Here is a 21262-nt window from a genome sequence, read left to right on the forward strand (position 1 = left end):
TGGTTTTTCGAGACAGGGTTTCTGTGTGTAGTCCTGGCTGTCCTGGAACTCACTCTGTAGACCAGGCTGGCCTCGAACTCAGAAATCCACCTGCCTCAGCCTCCCAAGTGCTGGGATTAAAGGCGTGCACCACCACGCCCGGCTCTCAGCCTTCTTCTTCTTTCTTAGTCAGGACCACCTGCTCAGAAGTGGAGCTAACCACAGCGAGCTGACCTCTCTTGAATCAATCACTAATCAAGAAAGTGTCCCCCAGCTATGCCCACAGGCCAATGTGATGAAGGCAAGTTCTCAATTAAGGTTCACTCTTCCCAGGTGACTAGTTTGTGTCAAGTTGGCACAAACTAACCGGCACAGGCCTTAAGCCATTCATTTAGTCCTTTGGCTAGTGAGCATTCAGCCAATCCCAGCTTTGTATCAAGGATGATATCATTTACTATCGATTGAAAGGTGATGTGCACTCATCCCGGCTTCAGTCCTCAGTAGTTAGATATTTGCACATAAGTAGAATACAACCCAATCGAGCAGGTAGTGTTCTTCTCTGACACTTACAAAGGTAGTTCTTCCAAAGACTCTAGAGAGTCCTTCCTCACCGGATAAGTCAAAACAAGTCTCCTTCCTATTTCATGTAACATATGTTTTTGGAACACAGGTCATACTGCCAGTTCTCAATCCCTTTGAGAACCTCTTCCTTGCAATGTAGCTCCTGATGCACTCATCTTCCTTCTTGCTCCTCCACGGTCATGCCCCAGTTTATCTTATCTCTTCAATGTGGCTGCCAGATGTGAACTTCTGAACTCTAAATACAATCTGAGAATGCAGTGAAGTCCGACCGACTGCACTGCCTTCATTCTGAGTGCTGCCCAGGTAGAAGAGAGGGTCTTTCTCTACTGACTGCTTACCTACGCTCTCCAGCCTTGTCACTGCCTTCCTTAGTCTCTGATCCCATCCCCTTCCCGTCCTTCTCCCCGTCTCCCACATCATGTCCCTGCTTAGTTGTCATATAGTAAGTGTTGTTGACCATCTAGGTTTGTGTTTAGCCCTCACCAGACTCTTTGGGAAACCAGATGTGGTGTCTGTCTTTAAGGACCTCACCATCTTGCTAATGGAATTTGTCCCCCCACCTCCTGCTCCCCGCAAAGAAATAATGAGTGAAGAACCAAGACACATAGAATCCAGGGAAGACCGTCTGCTAGACGTTTTCCTCCTCAGAGCATCTCTGTAGTGGTTTGGTAGACTTCTGGGTTTGACTGAAAACAGGTCTCCCGGCTCAAATGCCAGCGTGGAGCTGGCATCCAGCCCAGGCTGTCAGGAGGCTCTGTCAAATTTTTGTCATTGTGTTGACCTAGACGGCTGCAGACTGAAGACCTTTGAGTTCCATCATCTGCAAAGAAAGCTGGGGTGCCTACAGGGACTGACACCTCACAGGCCACGGGACAGCTCTCCAGCACCTGGCGCCTGCCCAGCGCCAATCCAGAAAGCACAGGAGGAAAGTTCTTTTAGGTGTTGGCATGAGCGTGCCAGAGTCGGGGCTTCAGGGAGACGACAGGTTTAATTTGCTTTGACAGTGCTTTTCCCCCCGGGAGAAAATTCACCCTGACACCCCGCCCCCTGCACACCAGGAACTCCGCTTGTTTGTGTTCTCATTTTTACCACGGGGAGTTTCTGTATGTTTTGCATGTGTGTGTGTTTACCCCCAATAACCCACATCTCCTTATTTGGATTCATTAGACCAACTGAGTGTTTTGTTGTAGTTCACAAATGGAAGACATGTGTGAATCTTAGAGCCTAAAGACCAGCTCTGCTAGGTTCTGGGCCAGCCACTTCACATGCACAACATGGCCCTGTTTGTTATTCTCTGTGATAGCTCTCTGGGGTAGATGCTGTTACTAACCCCACTTCACAAATAAGGTTGGAGAGATGCCGTTCCCCAAAGACACTTAGGTCATAAGGGACTGCCTGGTTCCAAACTCCATGTTTGGGCCAGGCTATACAGCAGTTCCCAGGACCTGATTCACTTCCCAGATTCACGGTCTTAGCCATGTGAACTCAAACAAGTAACTTTAGCTTCCAGTCTCCATTAAGTCTCTAAAATAACTGAACATGACACCTATTTTGTAATTATTATAAGGATTGAGTCAGACTGTCTGGTTATGTGTTTATAGGTTCATTTAAAAAGATGAGGAGAGTCTCTTAAGAGTCCTCCCTCAACCTGGACTTAAGGTTGAGTTAAATAGTAATGTGGTTGTTTTGTGTGTGCTTTTGGTTGTTTTATCACAAACAGAGTTCAGTCTTTGTCAGGAATAGAGGAGATGCAGCAGGTGTAAATCTCACTAGCTAAAGTCAAAATCATGTCTTAGGGTCAATCTTGTTCACAGCATTAGCTGTCATCATCCGAAACGGCAGCCAGAAGCAGTCATCAGATGATTGGACCACTGGGTGTCAGGCAGACCTCATTTCCTCAGCCAAGTTCTCTCAAGTTTCTGGCACCTACCTTTACAACTTACGGAGAGACCTAGAAGTAGGAAGAAAATGGAAGTAACCACAGGCTCAGTCACATCACAGAGACAAAGTGGAACTAAGGATGCAGAGAGATCCTCTTCGTCCTTGGTGAAGGATCCAACACAGTTCTCCTAGGGTCACAAGGGTTTGCCTGCTCAGACTGGGATCACAAGCAAATGTGCCTGTTGTGCCTATACATGGTGATTTGGCAGAGGAGATGCCCCTGCCCTTCCATCATGATGGCTCTGGGAAACAGGAGGCTCCCGAGTTGCTCCTGTTATCTTCCAGCCAATAGTTCCCTTGGTGAGCCTGGAAGAGCAAGCTTTGGGGGTTTGTTTTTGTTTTTGTTTGAGAAAAGGTTACTCTGTGTAGCCCTGGCTGTCTTAGAACTCACTCTGTAGACCAGGCTGGCCTCGAACTCCCAGGGATCCTCCTACCTCTGCCTCCTGAGTGCTGGGATTAAAGGTGTGCGCCACCACTGCCCGGTGGCTTCTGGGGCTTCAGAAAACAGAAAAATAGAACAAATGCAGGCAGGACTTCTAAAGCATCTGCCTTCAAAGGACGTCAGTGTCACATACTTCTCCTTAACATAGCCATGTCAAGGATTTAGTTCCAGTAAGAAGTCATCAGTAGACAGAATGAGCCCTGCAGTGAAATACCCACGTCCTTGTGACTAATGCCCTCCAAAGCCTCCTTGCTGGGGGGGGGAGGGGAAGGGGCACTTTGTCTTTTCTTTCCTCTGAAGATGCCCATTGGTGTCTTCAGCAATGTTGTGTTCAGCATCCACAGGACATTTCCACTCACAGCCCATGTCCAGAGGAAAAGCAAGGAAACCTTTAAGCTTCACATTCCAAGACTGATGGGAGGGAAAACAAATTCCTGAAAGTCACCATTCCTATCAGGGCCCACTGCTCTGACAGAAAAACAAAAGAGCCAAGGCAGAAAAGGCCGGCATTTTCCAGTTTACCCTATACTCAATTATGAAAATCAGTTACTCACGGGCAGTTGAATTCTTAATTCCAATTCAGGCAGATTGGAAGGTGCACCTTCTACTAAGCAAAAGCAGCTGGAGTGGGAACTTTAAGCAGAGCAAAAAGAATGCAGGGGCAGAGACTCGCCCAACACTGATTGGGAACATACACAAGGTTTATGAAATCAAGTTCACACTTGTCAAGAGTCTGTGACGGTCACTTCAACCCCAGAGTTTAGCACAGAGATATCTAGGTGGTCAGTGGAGACTTGATATTCATGGGATCTTAACCTTTTTTTTTTTTTTTTTAACTGCATTTTGTGTACTTTATTCATGCAGTGCCCACAGAAGCCAGAAGAGGGCATCAGATCCCCTAGAACCAGAGTTATGGATGGCTGTAAGCCATCATGTGAGCGCTGAGAACTGAACTCAGGTCCTCGGCCAGAGCATCAAGTAACCTTAACCACTGAGCTACCTCTCCAGCTCCATATTCATGGGATCTCAGGTCAAGCCCAGGTTGCTCTAAAGTTCCTTGATATGGAAGAAATTCTATTCACATAAACATTTTACCAAAAGCAAATATTCTCCACATGGCTCCCTTCCCTTTCACATTGCCATCTTCAAATTATTTTCTTAAAACTCTGTTTCTTAAAACTATGCCTTCCCCAAAACTAACAGCCCAGGACAAATCCTTGAGAAGCCAGGCTTCTGTTCTGTCAGATTTAGCCGCTGACACTAGACTGTGTCCCAGAAAAAAAAAAAAAATGTGTTTTCCTCACTTTGGTCACTACGGAGGACTTTTGGCAGGTGAGAAGCAGGTTTGAGGCTTGCAGACTTCGTAAATCAGAGTCTTGAAAGTGTATGGGAGCCATCTGCAAGTGGATCCTGCTGAGAACAGCTAGTTGTCAGTGTCTATTGGAGGGATACCTGTGCCTTCGGCTGAGAAGGACTGAGCAGAAGCATTTTAGAGCCGAAAACCATGAAGTGAATGCTTCCAGCGATAGCATCAAAAGTAGACTGAGACCCTTCTGTGGATTCGATCCCAGGGTAAATATGCAAATGAATAATGTCCGTTTCTAAATTCCAAGGTTCATTGTCAACAAAGTTGAGGATATGGTGTTTCCATAGTGATAAGGACTTGGTCTGCTTACGCTGCCAAAAAGTCTTCTCAGAGATTAGGGCTTTAGAATTAGCTCTGGAAGAAGGAACAGAAGTTGCAAACAGAGACAGCTGCTATGGGAAGAATGATCACAGAGGAGCTAGGAAAAGGAAGGCCCATGCCCATGGCCCCCAGCCATTGCAGAGCACAAGGAGACCCAGAAACCAGCCCTCTGCCTCTCTGTGCTGGGCTCCTGCACCAGGGCTAGAGGAGGTGACCCTCCCACTGTACAGTGTACGGTAGTTTAAAGGGAAAGTCACCCGGCCTTGAACTTTACTCAGACTCTTGGGTTTTAAAACAAAATTCAGAATGGTATTTCCTGAGTGACGTTTATTTAGAAATGTATTTATGAAGCCAGTACTGATGTAAACACCTCGGGACGTGGGCCTTTCCAGGAGAAGAGACGCTCAGAACCCATAAGTCTCACTCACTCACAACCCAGACAGCTCACTTAGCCCTGGAGGGAGGCCACATGTTGGAGTGGTGTCTCTTACTCAAGTTCAGACAGTTCTAGAATGTTCTCCTCGCCCACTGGCCCCTCTGCTGCCTTCACTGGTGACCCTGCTGTCCCAGAAGCCTGCCTTCCTTAGCCCCTGGCTTCTGCTCTCGGGTGAATCCCTATAAGGCCCAGAGAAGATGCCTCATGGACTAAGGACCAAACCCGGGGCTTCTGTGAGAGCGATGTGTGCTCTTAGCCTCTGAGCCTCCCTCCAGCCCTGGGGAAGCCCTTTCCATCCATACCTCCTGTTCCTCTTCTGGGTCCCAGGCTATTGCTCAAGCCCTCTCCCCCAGTCATTGCCCTTGTACATCCCAGAGCATTCTGCGGCATTTATGTTTTGATGCCCTTGCAATCCAACTAATCTCACTATAATTCCTGCTATTTTAGAACAGGGAGCAGTCCCCGGGAGTCGCTTGTGCCATCGCCTTCATCATAGAGAGCAGAAAAGCAGGGTTCAGAGAGGGAAAGAAAGTTGGTTTTGCTCATACAGCATGGTACTGGAAGAATGGAGCCCAATACATGCCCCCTTATCCTCAGGGAGAATGTTTTTTCTCTGCCATGCTGCTGACCAGATGACAAGTCACTTGTCACTGTTCAAGTCTGAAATGGCCGTGTCACTTTTATAGATGCTTTTTTTTATTATTATTATTTAGTTGTTCGTTCTGAGAATATTTTTAATAATATGTGTGGAGGGTGTGTACATATGAATGCAGTACCTGTAGTGGCCAGAAGAGGGCACCAGATCCCTTGGAGCTGCAGGGACAGGCAGTTAGGAGCTTGTGAGTACTAGGAACCAAACAGTAGCCCTCTGAAAAGCTACTTCATGCTCTTCACCGATGAGCCGTCTCTTCATCCCCCGGTCTTGGACTCTTGATGGACTCCTGTCAGCTACGGCAAACTGACTCCTCAGTTCTTTTTGCACTCCCGACTCTTAACTCTTCTCTACATTAACTCTTACTCTCCCAGCTCACTCTGCGACCTTGGGAACGCCTGTGCCCATCCTCTAGGTTTCTTTTCTGTTAAGTGAGCACATTGAGCTTAATGGTGTCTTGGAATCTTTTAACCTCTGAAAGTTCTAGAATTCTCTGCCCTTCATTAGTTTCCCTGCCTCTCAGGGCATTGCTTCAGGCCCCTGGCTTCTGCTGTGATGGGAGTTCCTGCAGGGTCTAAAGAGTATGGCATCATGGAAGGATGCTAAGTTTGGAGGCCAAAAGCCTGTGTTCAAATTTTGCCTCTGTAATTAGTAGCTGTGGCCTCCTGCAAACTGTTTTCTCTCTCTTGGCTGCGTTTTCTTTCTAATGAAATGGGAACAACCATACTTATGCTTGTCAGATTTGGTGACATCAGAGAGATTTATAGAACTCCATGGCCCCAAGCCGGTGTTCTCGGCATAATTGTATCTTTGTCCTGTATCCCACATTATTGACAAATGGCGACTTCTGTAAATACTCTATTTAGTAATTAGAGCAACAAACTGCTTAAATTTTTTTTTATTAAAATCTTTCTGAAATCCATGGTGCTTCCTTGACGCGTCACACAGAGTATTTGTCAGAGGGACTCGGGGAGTCAGAGGAAGTAACAGTCCATCTCCACGGCTGGGCGTGGGGCTGAGTGGGGAGAGAAGGAAAAAGAATATGCGCCTTTCCGCAGAGCATGGATTTCTCCTGCAGCCAGTGAGGACTATTGAAGAGCTCTTATTAGCAGAGTCACAGCATCAGGGTTCACCTCACAGAGATCAATCAGGCTGTCGGGTGAATAATTCAGAGAGTGGAGAATTCGAAACGGTCACCCACAGACTGCCATAGAAGAGCCAGCCAGGGAGGGGGGGAGGGGAAAGGGGGAGGAGAGACTGGATGGGTTCATGGAAAACAGAGCCAGATGAAGGCTCACTTGTGTGCTCACGGGATGGAACTACAGATAACCACCGCTCGCAGGTCATACCGCTTCCTTCCAACTGTGTGTAGCTGCAGCACTGACACATACACAAAGAAGATCCGTTTGAGCCGGGCAGTGGTGGAGCACACCTTTAGTCCCAGCACTTGGGAGGCAGAGGCAGGCGGATTTCTGAGTTCGAGGCCAGCCTGGTCTACAAAGTGAGTTCCAGGACAGCCAGGGCTACACAGAGAAACCCTGTCTCGAAAAAACTTAGAAAGAAAGAAAGAAAGAAAGAAAGAAAGAAAGAAAGAAAGAAAGAAAGAAAGAAAGAAAGAAGAAGAAGATTTCTTGGTTTGGTTTATAAATGCTTGGAGACTGACGAGGTGACTCAGTTGATAGAGCGAGTGCCTACCACACACAAAGCCTTGGATCCCATCCTCAGTACTTCATGGAGTGGGTTGAGGTTATGCACGTCTGTGATCCAAAGGTTGAGACAGGAGGATCCAAACTTCAAAGTTATCTTCCACTACACAGCAAATTCAAAGTCATCCTGGACTGTTTGAGTCCTGTCTTAAAAGAAAGAAAGAAAAAAGAAAAAGAAAGAAAGAAAGAAAAAGAAAAGAAAAAACAAAAAGTGTGTGTGCATGTTTGACCCTGGGCTCTGTAGCATGAAGCCATCTCCACTTTCAGCTCTCCCCCTCTTCTCTTCCAGAATCAGTGGATAACTGCCCCAGCAACTGCTATGGTAACGGTGACTGCATTTCCGGGACCTGCCACTGCTTCCTGGGTTTTCTGGGCCCTGACTGTGGCCGAGGTAAGCATTCACATGAGCATAGCGGTAACTGCTTCCCAGACCCTATGGCTAGCTGGGGTGCACATCTCAAAAGGAACTTAGGACTCACGCTGCCTCCTCATGTACCCAAGAAGTACTACAAGAGCAAATCTTCAGTGGCCTGTCAAAGGCAGTTGGCAGGTAGAGCTAAGTCCTATCAGTCTTTGTTATCCAGCTATGGACAACACACATGGACAGGTCAGGACAGGTCAGGACCGTGTTCCTTCCTGGGGTACTGAGGGTGGCAGTGAGGGACCCTATGAGAAGTTGATTCCCTCTTTAAAGGGACCATCAGCCTCTGTCAAGCACCTTCTCCGCCCTTCCTCTCTGGCCTGTGGATGGGAAGCATATGGCATCCCTGCCACTTCTACACAACCCAGGCAGAATCTCAGCTAAGACACCAGCAGAAGATCATGGAGGCCTGGCATCGCTTCTCACACACCATATATACTACTAAAGACAGCAACAAATTCTGAGATGACCTGAAGGCTACCTGAGACCTACTGTGTGCTTTGGGCCTTCATTTCTGTTCTAGAAACATGACGAAGGAAACATCTTGAGATCTGTGGTCCTGAGAATTTGATATTCCCCAGAGAAAGCTCAAAATGGCCTCTTGTCTGGGTTTCTCCGTCTCTCTCTACCCAGAAACCTCTGGCTTTGGGTCCATTTAGGAGTTGTCCTGAGCTAGATCCTAGGCTTATCCCACTGACCAGGCCTGGCGCTCTCAGGCCATTCTGAGAGTAAACCAACCGTTATAAAGCAGCATTAGAATACCTGGAATAGAGGCAGCAAGGTCAAGTGTGGCTGTCTTGGCTAGGCAGGCAGAATATCCACTCAGAAAGGTGGAGAAGAAATAGGGTAGGACCAGAGTCTAAGGCTTGTGGAATTCAAGAACGAAAGTAAGAAATGATTTCCAAGGCCAAGGGAATAGCATCCTACAAATCCCTCCTAGGGTGTAGTGTTGGAGACTCTGCCTACTTCAGCTACTATGAAATAGGCTTGCCCTGAGCCTGCCAAGCTGGCAGCCCTGGGAAGCACAGTGATTGCCTGCTGAGTGTTCTAAAAAGAAAAGACACCAGGTGGGGCCCAGCAAAGGAAGTGCAGAGAGAGCCTAGTCGTTCCTTCTAAGGAGAATTGCTATCTCATCTCAGACGCACACACTCCAGGTTAAGAGTCATGTATAAAACAGCCTTATTGTATTCTCCGTGAGACAGGTGAGCACTTGTCCCACAATGCAATATAGCTTATTTTTAGATAGTACCCTTCATAGAGATGATCACAAAACCTTGATACTAAGAGACAGAATGGGAAGATACTTCAAAGAGCTAAGTTGGGCTCAGCTCTTTTTGTTGGAGGGCTGTGATGTAAGAGGCTGGAATGGGGACCTGTAAGACAAGGGAAGCAGAACCTTGCCAGGGTTAAAGACAACAGTTAGTGGTGATGCAGTGGCGGGGGTTGGGTGGGATGGGGAGTGGTGACAACAGAGGGCTATCAGGAGAGTGCCGGAGAGGCAAAGCAGGCAGCCAGGAGCCCCAGATACTATCTTTTCTACTTATAATAAGAAACAGATGGCAGTTTCCTTTCTGAAGCTCCTGGCAGCCAGGGCGCTCCATCTGAATCAGAGGAGGCCAGAGAAACCAGTAGCACCCCGTGCCAGCCCCCAGCCCCATATCACACACCTTCTCTTCCAACTCCAGAGGTGCTTAAGCTGCAATGAACCATGGCAGGGGAAGTGGGTGATGGGTACACAGGGGAGTTCACTACCAATCAACCGGTGTGATCAGCCGAGCGGAGGAGAGAAGAGAAAAGACACCCATGACAGGGTGCTGGGAAGCGACTCACCCAGGCTTTTGGTACTGTCTCTTCAGCATCCTGTCCCGTGCTGTGCAGTGGGAACGGCCAATACATGAAGGGCAGGTGCCTGTGCCACAGTGGCTGGAAGGGTGCCGAATGTGATGTGCCCACCAACCAGTGTATCGACGTGGCCTGCAGCAGTCATGGCACCTGCATCATGGGCACCTGCATCTGCAACCCCGGCTACAAGGGCGAGAGCTGCGAGGAAGGTGAGATTCAGCCAGCCTGCCTCTCAGGTAGAGGCCAGCCTACTCTGTGGAACGGCTTTCAGAGACTCCGGCTTTGAAATCTGACAGAGCTCTGAGTCCTAGCTCCATCTCCTCCATAAAGCCAGGCTACCTTCCCCAGGCGGCCACTGTGAGGGCTGAACCAAATAGCCCATATCAAGCATTTAGCTCGGTGGCTGACACCTAGTAAATGCTCCATAACTGTGGCTCTTATATCAGTAGCGTTATTATGGGGACAGCCAGGCTTCAGCCTCCTTCACCCAGGGTTTGGAAATGGATGGGCTTTGCCGTTTGCAGCCGATGGGCAATGGATACACTTGCTACCATCTCCTATTTCCTACCAGCCAGCACCGCGGCTCCTTCCCTAGTGGGGCAGAGAGGTTCCGAGGAAGGCTAGTCTTCTAAACCCACTTAGTATGTGACAGAGAGCCTGCATTTACAGCACCATTTTCTCTTAAAAGAGAGAATGTTAACAGACCTAACGTAAGAAGCCAGGCGGGATCAATGTCTGAAAGGCATTTCCTATCTCTGTTACTTATAGCCCTTCAGTGAGCCACTGAGTACTGGTACAGACCCTTAGCTTTGAAGGTGCCAGTAGCTGTTGAGGGAGGATGGCAGCCTGCAGGACACAAGGATCTTCCTTAATTCCCTTTCCTTTAATCACGTGAGGTGAAGCCCCTTCGCAGGAGGGTCTAGTAGGAGAGATTCCTATTAGAACAGTGGGATGTTTCACCTGAGCATGTCCATGTGGCATTCTCCAGACAGAAGGACACTGGACAGTGGCCCACGGCTGTGGGATTTTTTTTTTTTTTCAAAGAGAAAGAAGTAACGTTTAGAGCTCTGATTTACGTTATCCATTTGAAATGAAGTGTTCCTCCTCCCGCTCTCCTTTCTGAAGAGGGCCATCTGGGACTGATCTCTTTTATTATTTCTCGTTCTCTGCTAAAATGTGTTTGTACAGTCTCATGTTTATAATAATGTTTTTGGGGGCCTCCTTCCTCCCTCCTCCTCACCCTCCTCCCTGGGCTCCGCGGCTAACGGGTTTCCCGTTTATAAAACATCAGCTAACAAGCTTACTTTTTTTTCTCTCTCCCTCTTCCTTCTGAAGTTTATAGCTCCATATTTTTTTTAAAGCCCGAGAGAAGGCAAAGGCAGGAGGCTTGAAGGGGGGACCAGGGGAGGGGCAGGAGAGTGCAGACTCAGATCTTTGGGAGTGAAAAGTGAGACTATGCTGCCTTCCCAGTCCTGAAGGGCATCTAATGGCTTGTGTGGTCACTGAAGCATGGAACATTTGGGAGTTGGGGTAGTAGGGAGCCTGTGTTTGCAGCCTGGCCATGTGGGCACCGTCCTCCATTAATGAGCTAAGCTTCTGCAAGGAATTTTGGCTCTGTGAAAGAGAAAAGGGGGACTGTCTGGTATGCCTTCTAGAAAGAATCTAAACCAAGTTAGCCCACCTCCGAAGCACCTCCGAAGCTCGAAATCCTGCTGGTACTTCCTGCATTATGCATAGCTCCTAGGAGATAACCCATGTTCATGAGGCTGTCTCGGTGTGAGGGAAGAAGACAGTTTTATCCTTGGAACTATCCTGTCACCTGCAGGCCCAGGAGGAGGCTACTGTAGCACAGGTAACAGCCCTCAGTTGAGGATCAGGGCTCAGGGCCAATGGCGTTCATCAAGTCTAGCCTGGGTGCCAGGAGCTCCTTGTCCCTGTCACACAGAACTCTGTGAGCTCCCCTATGCTTCTCAGGTCACCTGGAACCATGGAGACCAGATGTCTTAAAGAGACGACCTCTCATTAGCTCATCTTAGTCTTTATTCTCCTGAGACTATGGGGTTCCCTTTGCTGGTTCCCCGGTCCCTCTGTGTATGAAAGGACAGGTCTGCAATGACAAGTACACTTCACCAAAACTGGTACCCTCTCAGGCTGCACACAAGCATTGGATGTGTACAGGATCCACCCTGAGGGCACCCTGGGCTCCTCGGAAGCAGGGTCAGCCCAAAGCTGGGGCCAGGCATTCACAGGATGGGAAATGCTTTCCTAGGTCTCTGGGTAGGAATCGCCGAGTTGTTTGCTGTCAAGTTGGAAAGCTCTCTGAACCAAGGGAATCGCCACAGTAGTCTAATGGGCTGGAATAATCCTTCTGCGGTTCCGGGATCTGAGGCCCGTCAGGAGAATTTATCACTGCTGTTGTCTTTATTATTTTTAATTACCTGAATTTCAGCAGGTCATGCTTTAGCCGTTGTTAAATGGTGTCTGGAGACCATGAGAGAAGAGTCATTTGCCTTCGTTGGGCCTTATTAATCCCCCACACTGTCCTGTTTCCTTCCCTGTTTTGATTTGGCTTCTATTTTTAAACCACTTCATGTGTTTATGTGAGCATATATGCGCAAATGTATTTTTGAACCAGTCAGATTATAAGAGAAAATAGCAAGCAATCTAGACAGGAGAGAGATGATGAAATGTAAATTCCTTCTGTGCTGCCTTGGAAAAATTATTTAATGGAAATAATAGATTAAATAGAGCTACAAAAAAAACTTAATAGCCAAGTGTAGCACAGACAAGCTTCTAAATGAGTGACAACTTTTGCTACTGTCATTACTGTGATTTTAGAAGCTAGTTACTCTTGGTCCCTTGGCCTTCTCACTTACCACTGAGATTGCCAAGTAAAATTCCTTTTAAAAATGAGATGGCAAAAGAGCTGGCTCCACAGTCTGGTCCTCAAAACAAATATCCCAGAATGCTCTCATTCGTAAAGTCTTGGCCCCTTTGTGCCTGTGACTCTTTTATACCCAGACCAGGTTTCCAGGTCTGGGTATAAAAGTCAAATATTCTGGATTATAAATGAAATTAGTTAATACATTTGAATGTTTGAATTATAGATAAACCCATAGTTTGCATAAGCCTCACTACTCAAAGTCCTGAGAGGATGTAAAAATAACCCTCTTTGATGCTATAGTTCATAAGGTCTCTTCTGACCCTCACTGTCACTGCTGGCTCCTTGTAGCAGTCTGAATGGTAGGGATTCTTGACGGTGTCTGTTTCATAGTTAGAAAGCTCAGAGCTTCTATTTAATGAAGAATCCTATCTTAGTACAATAAAGCAGAAAACAGTAGAGGAAGGCACCCAGCATCTTGCTCTTCATAGGCTTGTATATACACACAACACACACACAGAAAGATGTGCACACTCACATACATGTGCACAATTGGGTGCATACACACATACGCATTAGAGGAAAATCCTTTCTGATAGATTTTATCTGTGTGTCCTTCTGAGCCCCATTTCCCCCATCTGAGACTCCTCCTCCCTCATTGCAGTTTTTGCAAACATGGTAGGCTCTGGGTGCCATGCTGATGCTTGTTGGACATTAATACACAGTTTACCTCACAAGCCAAAGGGCAGGGACTTGTAGCCACATTTTTCAGGTGACGAAACAGTCTTGGAGAACTGGGAACTCAGGTCCACCATTCACTGAAGTCCTATTCTTTACTGAACCTGTTACCTCCCCTAGTGGACAGATTAACAGTGTTGTCCTTCCCAAGAGCCTTACGCTGCTGTCCCAATACTCACTGTACCATCTTCCTTCCCTGTCACAGTGGACTGCATGGACCCCACATGTTCCAGCAGAGGTGTCTGTGTGAGAGGCGAGTGCCACTGCTCTGTGGGATGGGGAGGCACCAACTGCGAGACACCCAGGGCCACGTGCTTGGACCAGTGCTCAGGCCACGGAACCTTCCTCCCAGACACAGGACTTTGCAACTGTGACCCAAGCTGGACTGGACACGACTGTTCCATTGGTAAATACCGGGGAAAAGGGTTGGTGTGGGTGGAGGGTGGGTTCGACTGTTACAATTTAACCAGTCAGCACTGGTGGGGGTGTGGCCCTAACTGCAAACTCCTCCTACTATGGAGTCATTTCCTCTTCCTTGCCCTTACCTTCTAATCTTTGATGCCTTTCCTCTTGGTGAGCAGATAATTAAAAATCTCACACCCTCCCCTTGTTCAGCCTTGGGATTCTAAACTGTGTTGTACTGGGCATTTCTGTATAGCTCTAACCAGAATGATGAGAGAGATTGAATTCAAGGAGGAAAGATTCGTGTCGGATCACAGTTTTTCAGAAGGTTCTTTCCAGGATTTCTTAGGGCATGCCATCTTTTGTAGAGCAAGAGCCAAGAGGAAGGAGGTGGGGATACTCACAGGGTGTGTCCACAGCGGCAGTGTTGATTACTTGCCTGGTTGCTGTGACAAAATACATAGTCAGGAAGCCTGAAGAGGAAGTGAGGACAGGCTATAAACCCCCAGGACCCACCCACAATGACACACTACTTCCATTAAGGCTCTACCTCTTAGAGACCCCACAACCTGCTCAAATAGCACAACTAGCTAGGGGCACAGGATTCTAACACCTGTGCCTTTGGCAGACACGTTCAAACCATAGCAGTGACCTGCTGCCTCCAGCTGTGTTCCAGCTCTCCAGGCTTCTAGAACATCCCAAAGTATCATCACCAGATAAGGGCAAAGCGTGTAGCATAAGAGCCTGTGAGGAACATTCAGTGTGAAATGATAGCAAGTGTCGTTTATCAACACTGACAGTAGCTCCTATGATTCCAGATGTGTTTTACTGAGACTTATCTAGTGCAAGGCCACAAGGGGGCCTGAGAGAGCCACAGGAATCGGGGTCATGGGGGAGCACCTGCCCTGCCAGGCTGTCCTTTTAGCTCTGTCCTTTCCTCAGAATGAAAGATGAGCTCAGTATGGATTTTAAGGTCCTCTGAAATCTGCCCCCCAATTCTTTTCTGGCTTAGTGCTTATACTGGACAGCAATTACCATGGTTATGCTGTAGCAAGTGTGTCTGTTAGTGGATACAATCCCAGGACTCAACATAGGCCTGGCCTACTACACCTGCTTGGTAAAGACAGATGGATGGAAGGATAGATAATGAATGGACAGACAGGCAGATGGATGGATGCATGCATGGATGGATGGATGGATGGATGGATGGATGGATGGATGGATGGGCAGGCAGACAGCCACATGATAGGGCATCCGGTTCTACAGAGGGTAATACCATTACCAACCTTCTCTCTATAATCACCCCCCTGTTTAGACCCGCAAAAGAGGATTAAATGAGAACACACGTGGACTACCTTGTACAGTATTGTTAGCAGTAGGTTTTATACACATCTAACAATTCATTTACTCCATACAAACCCCTGAAAGAAAATAATCAGCATCCCCCTTTCCAATTCACACCACACTTTAGCACACCTACTGTGTAATGGGTATGATTTTTAGCTAGATGTGACAGAGAGATAGGAGAGTGCCCGCCTGGCAGTGCACGCATTCTGGGAAGTGGAGAAAGGAGACTTACCTCAAATCACTGTCCAACCAACCGCTCCACACTGCAAAGCTCAAACCAGCTCATTATGGTATAGATTAACAGTTCTGATCATGATCAAGAGAGATGGCTTTGACCTTTTTCTAAAATGAGACCCATGCCGCATTCATGCCTTTAGAATACCTTGAATTACCTTTCGTGCTGAATGGAGAATTGCTGTTCAATGCACTGTCTAAATTGGACTTTTATCCCTGTTTGCAAAGCTCACGTAAAGACATGATTGTGAGCACAGATGTGCAGAGTCTCAGGAATAATTCTCTTTATATAGCTCTGTTTATTGCAATATAATAAATGGTCCTCTTAAAGCTACGCTGCCTTGTATTGTTCATTATGTGGCCGAAAAGCTAATTTACGATGGGTCTATAACCCGAGTCTTGCACTGTTAATCCCCAATGAAACTCCACAGCCTGGGGGGAGGTAGGGATAGCTTCGGCTGAGCTTTCTGAGTGCTCTTCAGTTGTCTGTGAATACAATGATGACAAACCCGAGAGAAGGGGGTTAGAGAGATGGCTCAGTAGGCAAATGCTGTGCAAGCATGAGGATTTGAAGTCAATCCCCAGCACTCCTGTAAAATGCCAGGTGCTACATTATGAATCTGTAACCCCCGGTGCAGGGGGGCTGGAGGGGGAGGGCGTAGACAGGTGAATCCCAAGGGCGCTCTAGCCAGCCAGTGCAGCAGAATCAGTGAGCTCCAGGTCCAGTTAGAAATTGCGTCTCAAAAAATAAATGTTGAAAGCCATCAAGGGAGAAAGACAATATTGATCTCTGACCTCTGTATTCATTCTCATGCTTGTGTGTGTGTACTACCTCCACACCTGTGCATACACACACACACACACACACACACGCACACACACACACACACACACACACTGGATTCATTTGATCTCATCCTTCTTAGTCATAGGTCATCCTCGTGGCTATAGCTGATATCAGACATGTATGTAGACTCATGCAGAAAGACATAAGAGAGTCCGGTGCTGGGGAGAAACCCTGAGGCAGATAGATCTGGGTTCAAATCCTGGCCAAGCTATTTAGTTATATAATTTTAGACCAATTACATCAACCCGTTAAACCAAAATAAATGGAGACAGTGTGATAAGAAGCAGGCTAAACCTTGAACCCAGGGCTGGTGTCTGACTCTCATGGTCCTGACTCACCAGTGTGTGAAATAGCCACCCTAGGTCTTATTACAGGCATGCAGAGGATTCTGCGCTCACCATCATCTCTAGCTTCCATGACTCTGTGTGTGTGTGTATGTTTGTATATGTGTGAATATGTGTCTGTGTATCTGAGTGGGTATGTACCTGTGTACCTGTGAGTATGTGTGTTTTTGTGTCTGTGTGTGAGAGTGTGTATGTGCCTCTGTGTGTGTATGTATGTGTGTGTGCATATCCATGTGAGTACTATCTCCTTGGCTGTCACTTCAGCTCTGGAAGCCAGTACTTCTGCTACAGGCTACTGTATGGCATAGGCAGGGCATGTAACTTTACTTCAGTTCCCTTATCTAAAAATACAGAGACACTAACATGCATCTGCATGAGATATGTCACCATTAAATTAAGTCAGTGTGCACACAGATAGCAATACTCATCCCACACTATGCACGTGATATCTCTCCGTAACCTCACTTCCAAGGGTTCTTTCACTGAGAGGAGCCATGCAAACACTATTTGTGAGGCCAAGCAAGAGAGGCCTCATTGCCTGAACCCACTGTAGCCAAGAAGTTTATGTTCAGGGACCTCGTGAGGGAGCTGTGGCCTCTGTCTGTCACAGAGCCATAATGGAAAACCTTGTTGCCCAGAGCAGCTTCAGCAAGTGGCTTAACCCTTTCAGCCCTTGGTTTTCTCCTACATTCACTTACCCTACAGGCCTGGCACAGTGCTTCCTGTGTCATTTGTGACTCCTACTTCCTGACACATGAGGTAGGCACAAATACCGCCCAGTCTTCATCAGGAGATTCAGGCCAGTGGGCTTATCCTACACAATCCTTGTACCATTAGAGGTACGGACTGCAGGTTGATGGGTTGACAAAGATGGCCATGTCTGCCACCTCCTAGGAGAAAAACCTGTCTCCTCTGTGATGAGTGTCTGGTGCCAAGAACAGGATTTAATGAAGGTAGCTTAAATCAACACATCCTGTAATGAACTGTGAGCTGGGACAGTCCTCAGCACTCTCATAGGATCTGTGGAAACAGTAAAGCCAGATCTTATACAAGTGTTTACTTAGGTCCCTGCTTGTCAGCACCTTGGCTTCTGGCCCCATCGCAGAACCTTCTCCTCCAATCCAGGCTCATCCATGCGGTGCTCCTTCCTGACAAGCCAGACAAGGCCACTGGAGACAGAGTCTCAGAGGCGACAAGGTCCAAATCTCTCACCTCCAGCATGCATGTCTTTAGCTCTGGGCCCAACAGTATGTCACTGACTAAATCATATTGCTGGTGGTAAGGGGATATGATCTCTACCAGTTTTATAGAACGGCTGGACTTTGGGAAGGAGAAATGTCTTGCCCAGCTTAGAGACAGAGTTTAAGTTAAATCTGGGCCCTCTGTACCTAAGTCTTCATCTCTTGCCTTAGATACTCTTCCCATCAAAAAGAGGTCTCCTTGCCAGTATCTGCCTCCTTATGGCAAGCAGTAGTATAGAAAGTTTATTTATAAGGCCATCTCTTTCTTTGTGCTCATTTCATACCAGCCACTGAGCTTTAAGTTGGCCAGGATTTGTAAGACCCCTGAAAAGGTAATTGTGATATTGAGTGTGATGGTGAGTTCAGGCGAATCCAGAATAGTCATGAAAATGAACCTCTGGATATATCTGTGAGGGAGTTTCTAGAGTAGGTCAACTGAGGCAAGAAGACCCGCCCTAAGTGTGAGCCCACCACTCCATAGGCTGGATTTCCTTGACTACATTAAAAGCGGAAAGCTGTCTGAGTACCATCATGCATTGTGTCCTGCTTCCTGACTGAAGATGTTGTGTGACCAGCTAGCTACCTTAAGTCATTGTTGCTGTAAGCTCCCACTAACGTAATAGACTGCACCTTTGGACTGTAAGCCTAAACAAACCCGTCCTGCCCTAAACTACTTTTGGTAGGTTATTTTGCCTTATCAACAATAAATAACAAATATACTAGTGTTACTGTTAATAACACTGCTGGATGAGGAAGCACAAAGCTAGGAAGGATTTTATCAGTACTCACCCTGTTGTTTAGTGAAGGGCAAACTCCAGCCAGAGCTGGCTGGGTGCAATCTTTCCTAAATGTGCTAATCAGGTTTCTGTCACTGTGACAAAAATGCCTGATAATCAAGTAAAAGAAGTCAGGCTTCACTTTGGCTCACAGTTTAGGAAGTTCAGTCCATAGTCACTTGGTTCCACTGCTTTTGGACCTGTGCCAAGGCAGCACACTGTGGTCGGAGCAGGAGCTGCTACGTGATGGCTGCCAAGAAGTGAAAGAGAGGGAAAAGAGTCAGGGTACCGTTCCCTCCACCCTTCTAAGATGTGTCCCAAGTAAACAAATTATTTGTACTTAGTCTCGCTTAATAAAAGGCCAACCATGTCCTGATAATGCGACAGGATGGGGACTAACCCTTAAACATATGGCCTTTGGGGACATTCAGGACCCAAAGCCTAACGTTAAGCACGGTGGTTATCTGAACCCTGCTTTGCAGTCATGTCTCTCAGGACAAACTGTAAACAACAGGAGGTCAGGATCTTGTCAGTATTCTCAACACAGGGACAAACATGTATATTAGGTTCTTGTGACTACTGCATTGAGCTACTGTGATTAAAATGAAGACAGAGCCCCCAAGGAACACAGAAGTGGGGGCTACAGCTGAAGCTTCCCAGGAAGATGGACAGCCAGGTCTCTGGGCTCCCTTCCTTCTGTTTCCATTTCCTCCCCCTTCTCTTCCACTTCTACTCACTCCACAAAGCTAAAGCCAAACCCTAAAGTCCATTTCTATCACGGACCTCATTCCTCTTGGTTCCATACCCTTCTGGACAAGGACCTGCATCGGCTTACCCCTCCCAAGCTCTCTCCCAGGGGAGCAGCCTTCACACAAAGTGGGTACACTCCCGGCCTGTGTCTGACCTCTTCGCCTTGTATTTTACCTGGTTTTTCTTTTGCTCAAAGTAGAAGGGAGAGGAAATTTAACTTCTTTAATACAGTCCTTAAAATCGTCAAAGCACACTTTTCTTTCAGAATCTACAGGCTTCTAAAAACAATTCAGGCTCTTTGGCACTGGGTAGGCACCAGCTGCCCCAGGCCAAGTTCTTCTTGGGTCTTGGTTCCCGCTCTCTCCCCAGAGCCTTGCTCCTCTTTCCCCCTGCTCAGGAAACTCTCTCCCATCTTATCTCCTATAAATGGCTTTTATTTCAGCGGAGGCTGTCGCTGCATTTTATCCCTCTGTTTGGCTGGCTCGCAGAAGCAGTACATGGCAGAGTCTTGCCTGCAGAATGCTCATGCTGGTAGTTTATGATTCTTGTCATCCAATTGCACTTGAGTTTCATGGAATAACAGGTGGAGATGCATTGGAAATTGAGTGGCATGGGTTTGAAGGCAGAATGTGCCATCAGTAAAATCATGTGGGATTTGGAATAGGACCAGGCTCTATGGTCAAGCCTCAACCTACCCATTAATACTCCTAATAATAGCTTCCCTTACAGAACTGTTTCCAAATACACTTGAGTGCATGTGCATAAATTGCCCAGTATGGTGGCTTGCATTCAGTATGCACTTAATAAAGGAAACATGAGAACTTTTATTTGTTAGGCATAATTAGGTCTAAATTAGCCAAGCAGTTCTTAACCTCAAACAAATTCAAGTTTAGGGGAGAGTTTATATGGTCCTCACGTTGGAGTCAGTCTCTTCTCTGAACAGTAGCTTCCTAAACTCCCTACCAGACAGCATCACAGAGCAGCTCCAGGCCTGCATCCAGTCCAGAGCTTGCACACAGTCCTGACAGTCTTCCCCATGTGTCCTGTGTCCCAGCTAAGGATCCAAGAACCTTGCTATCCACTCGGGTCCCAGCCACCATGCATGCAGTCTGCTAAGAACTCTAGTCGGTGTGCGTTAAGGTTAGAAAGTGATGAACTTGCTGAGGAGGTGACCCAGGAAAGTCATCACCAAGGGTTCTTGAGAGCCATTAGGAGGAAGGAAACTGAACAGAGACTACTTGGCACCCAAGAAAGAAACCACACAGGCATCCATGAAGAGCCTTCTGTAAGCCTGGTAGTAAAGTTGTTCTGCACTCTCACTAGAGAGGAGGAGTGCTGGGGCAGAGAGGGCAGGGAGTGAAGCAGGGGCACAGGCAGGGTCCAATTCTACGGGCTCGCTGAATATCTTACCAATTTTTGGATTAGAGGCCAGGGACACAGGTCAATGAGACACTTGGTACACGATCGTGAGGACCCAAGTTCAAGCACCACCACACATAAAAAGCTAAGTGTAGCAGCCTGCACATGTCACCTTAGCACCGGAGAGGCAGACACAGGTGTGTGGGGGGCCCTCTGGCCAGCCTAACCTAATTGGCTAAACTAAACTAACCCAGATCTTAGTGAGAGGACTTCTCTTTAAAAACAAGGCAGGGGGCTCCTGAAAAATGACACACAAAGGTGACCTCTGACTTCCACACATGCATGCACATGCATGCCCTAGTACCTACTTGTATACACACACACACACACACACACACACACACACACACATATCATCATATATGCACACAAACCCTGGATTAAATTCTTTCAATGTACCTGGACTATTTTCTTTGCTCTCCTATCTATCTGGCCTAGGTCCTTTCTGAATTTGGATGGAAACTTTCCAGAACCCAGATTCAGATTCTCTAAGATCCTCTTCTCTTCTCTTCTCTTCTCTTCTCTTCTCTTCTCTTCTCTTCTCTTCTCTTCTCTTCTCTTCTCTTCTCTTCTCTTCTCTTCTCTTCTCTTCTCT

The 21262-nt window shown here is 47.2% G+C and overlaps 1 protein-coding gene across 3 annotated transcripts in view; it reads left to right on the forward strand.

Moving 5' to 3' along the window:
* The window catches only part of Tenm4 (teneurin transmembrane protein 4), a 699747-nt gene that overhangs the window by 552209 nt on the left and 126276 nt on the right, over positions 1–21262 (forward strand). For all 3 annotated transcript variants that reach the window (XM_029479436.1, XM_029479435.1, XM_021166324.2), the window contains 3 exons: positions 7715–7816; positions 9703–9897; positions 13513–13713. In XM_029479436.1, coding sequence (XP_029335296.1) covers positions 7715–7816; positions 9703–9897; positions 13513–13713 — 498 coding nt within the window. The remainder of the gene's footprint in view (positions 1–7714; positions 7817–9702; positions 9898–13512; positions 13714–21262) is intronic.

Source organism: Mus caroli, chromosome 7, assembly GCF_900094665.2.
Source record: "Mus caroli chromosome 7, CAROLI_EIJ_v1.1, whole genome shotgun sequence".
Taxonomy (NCBI): Eukaryota; Metazoa; Chordata; class Mammalia; order Rodentia; family Muridae; genus Mus; species Mus caroli.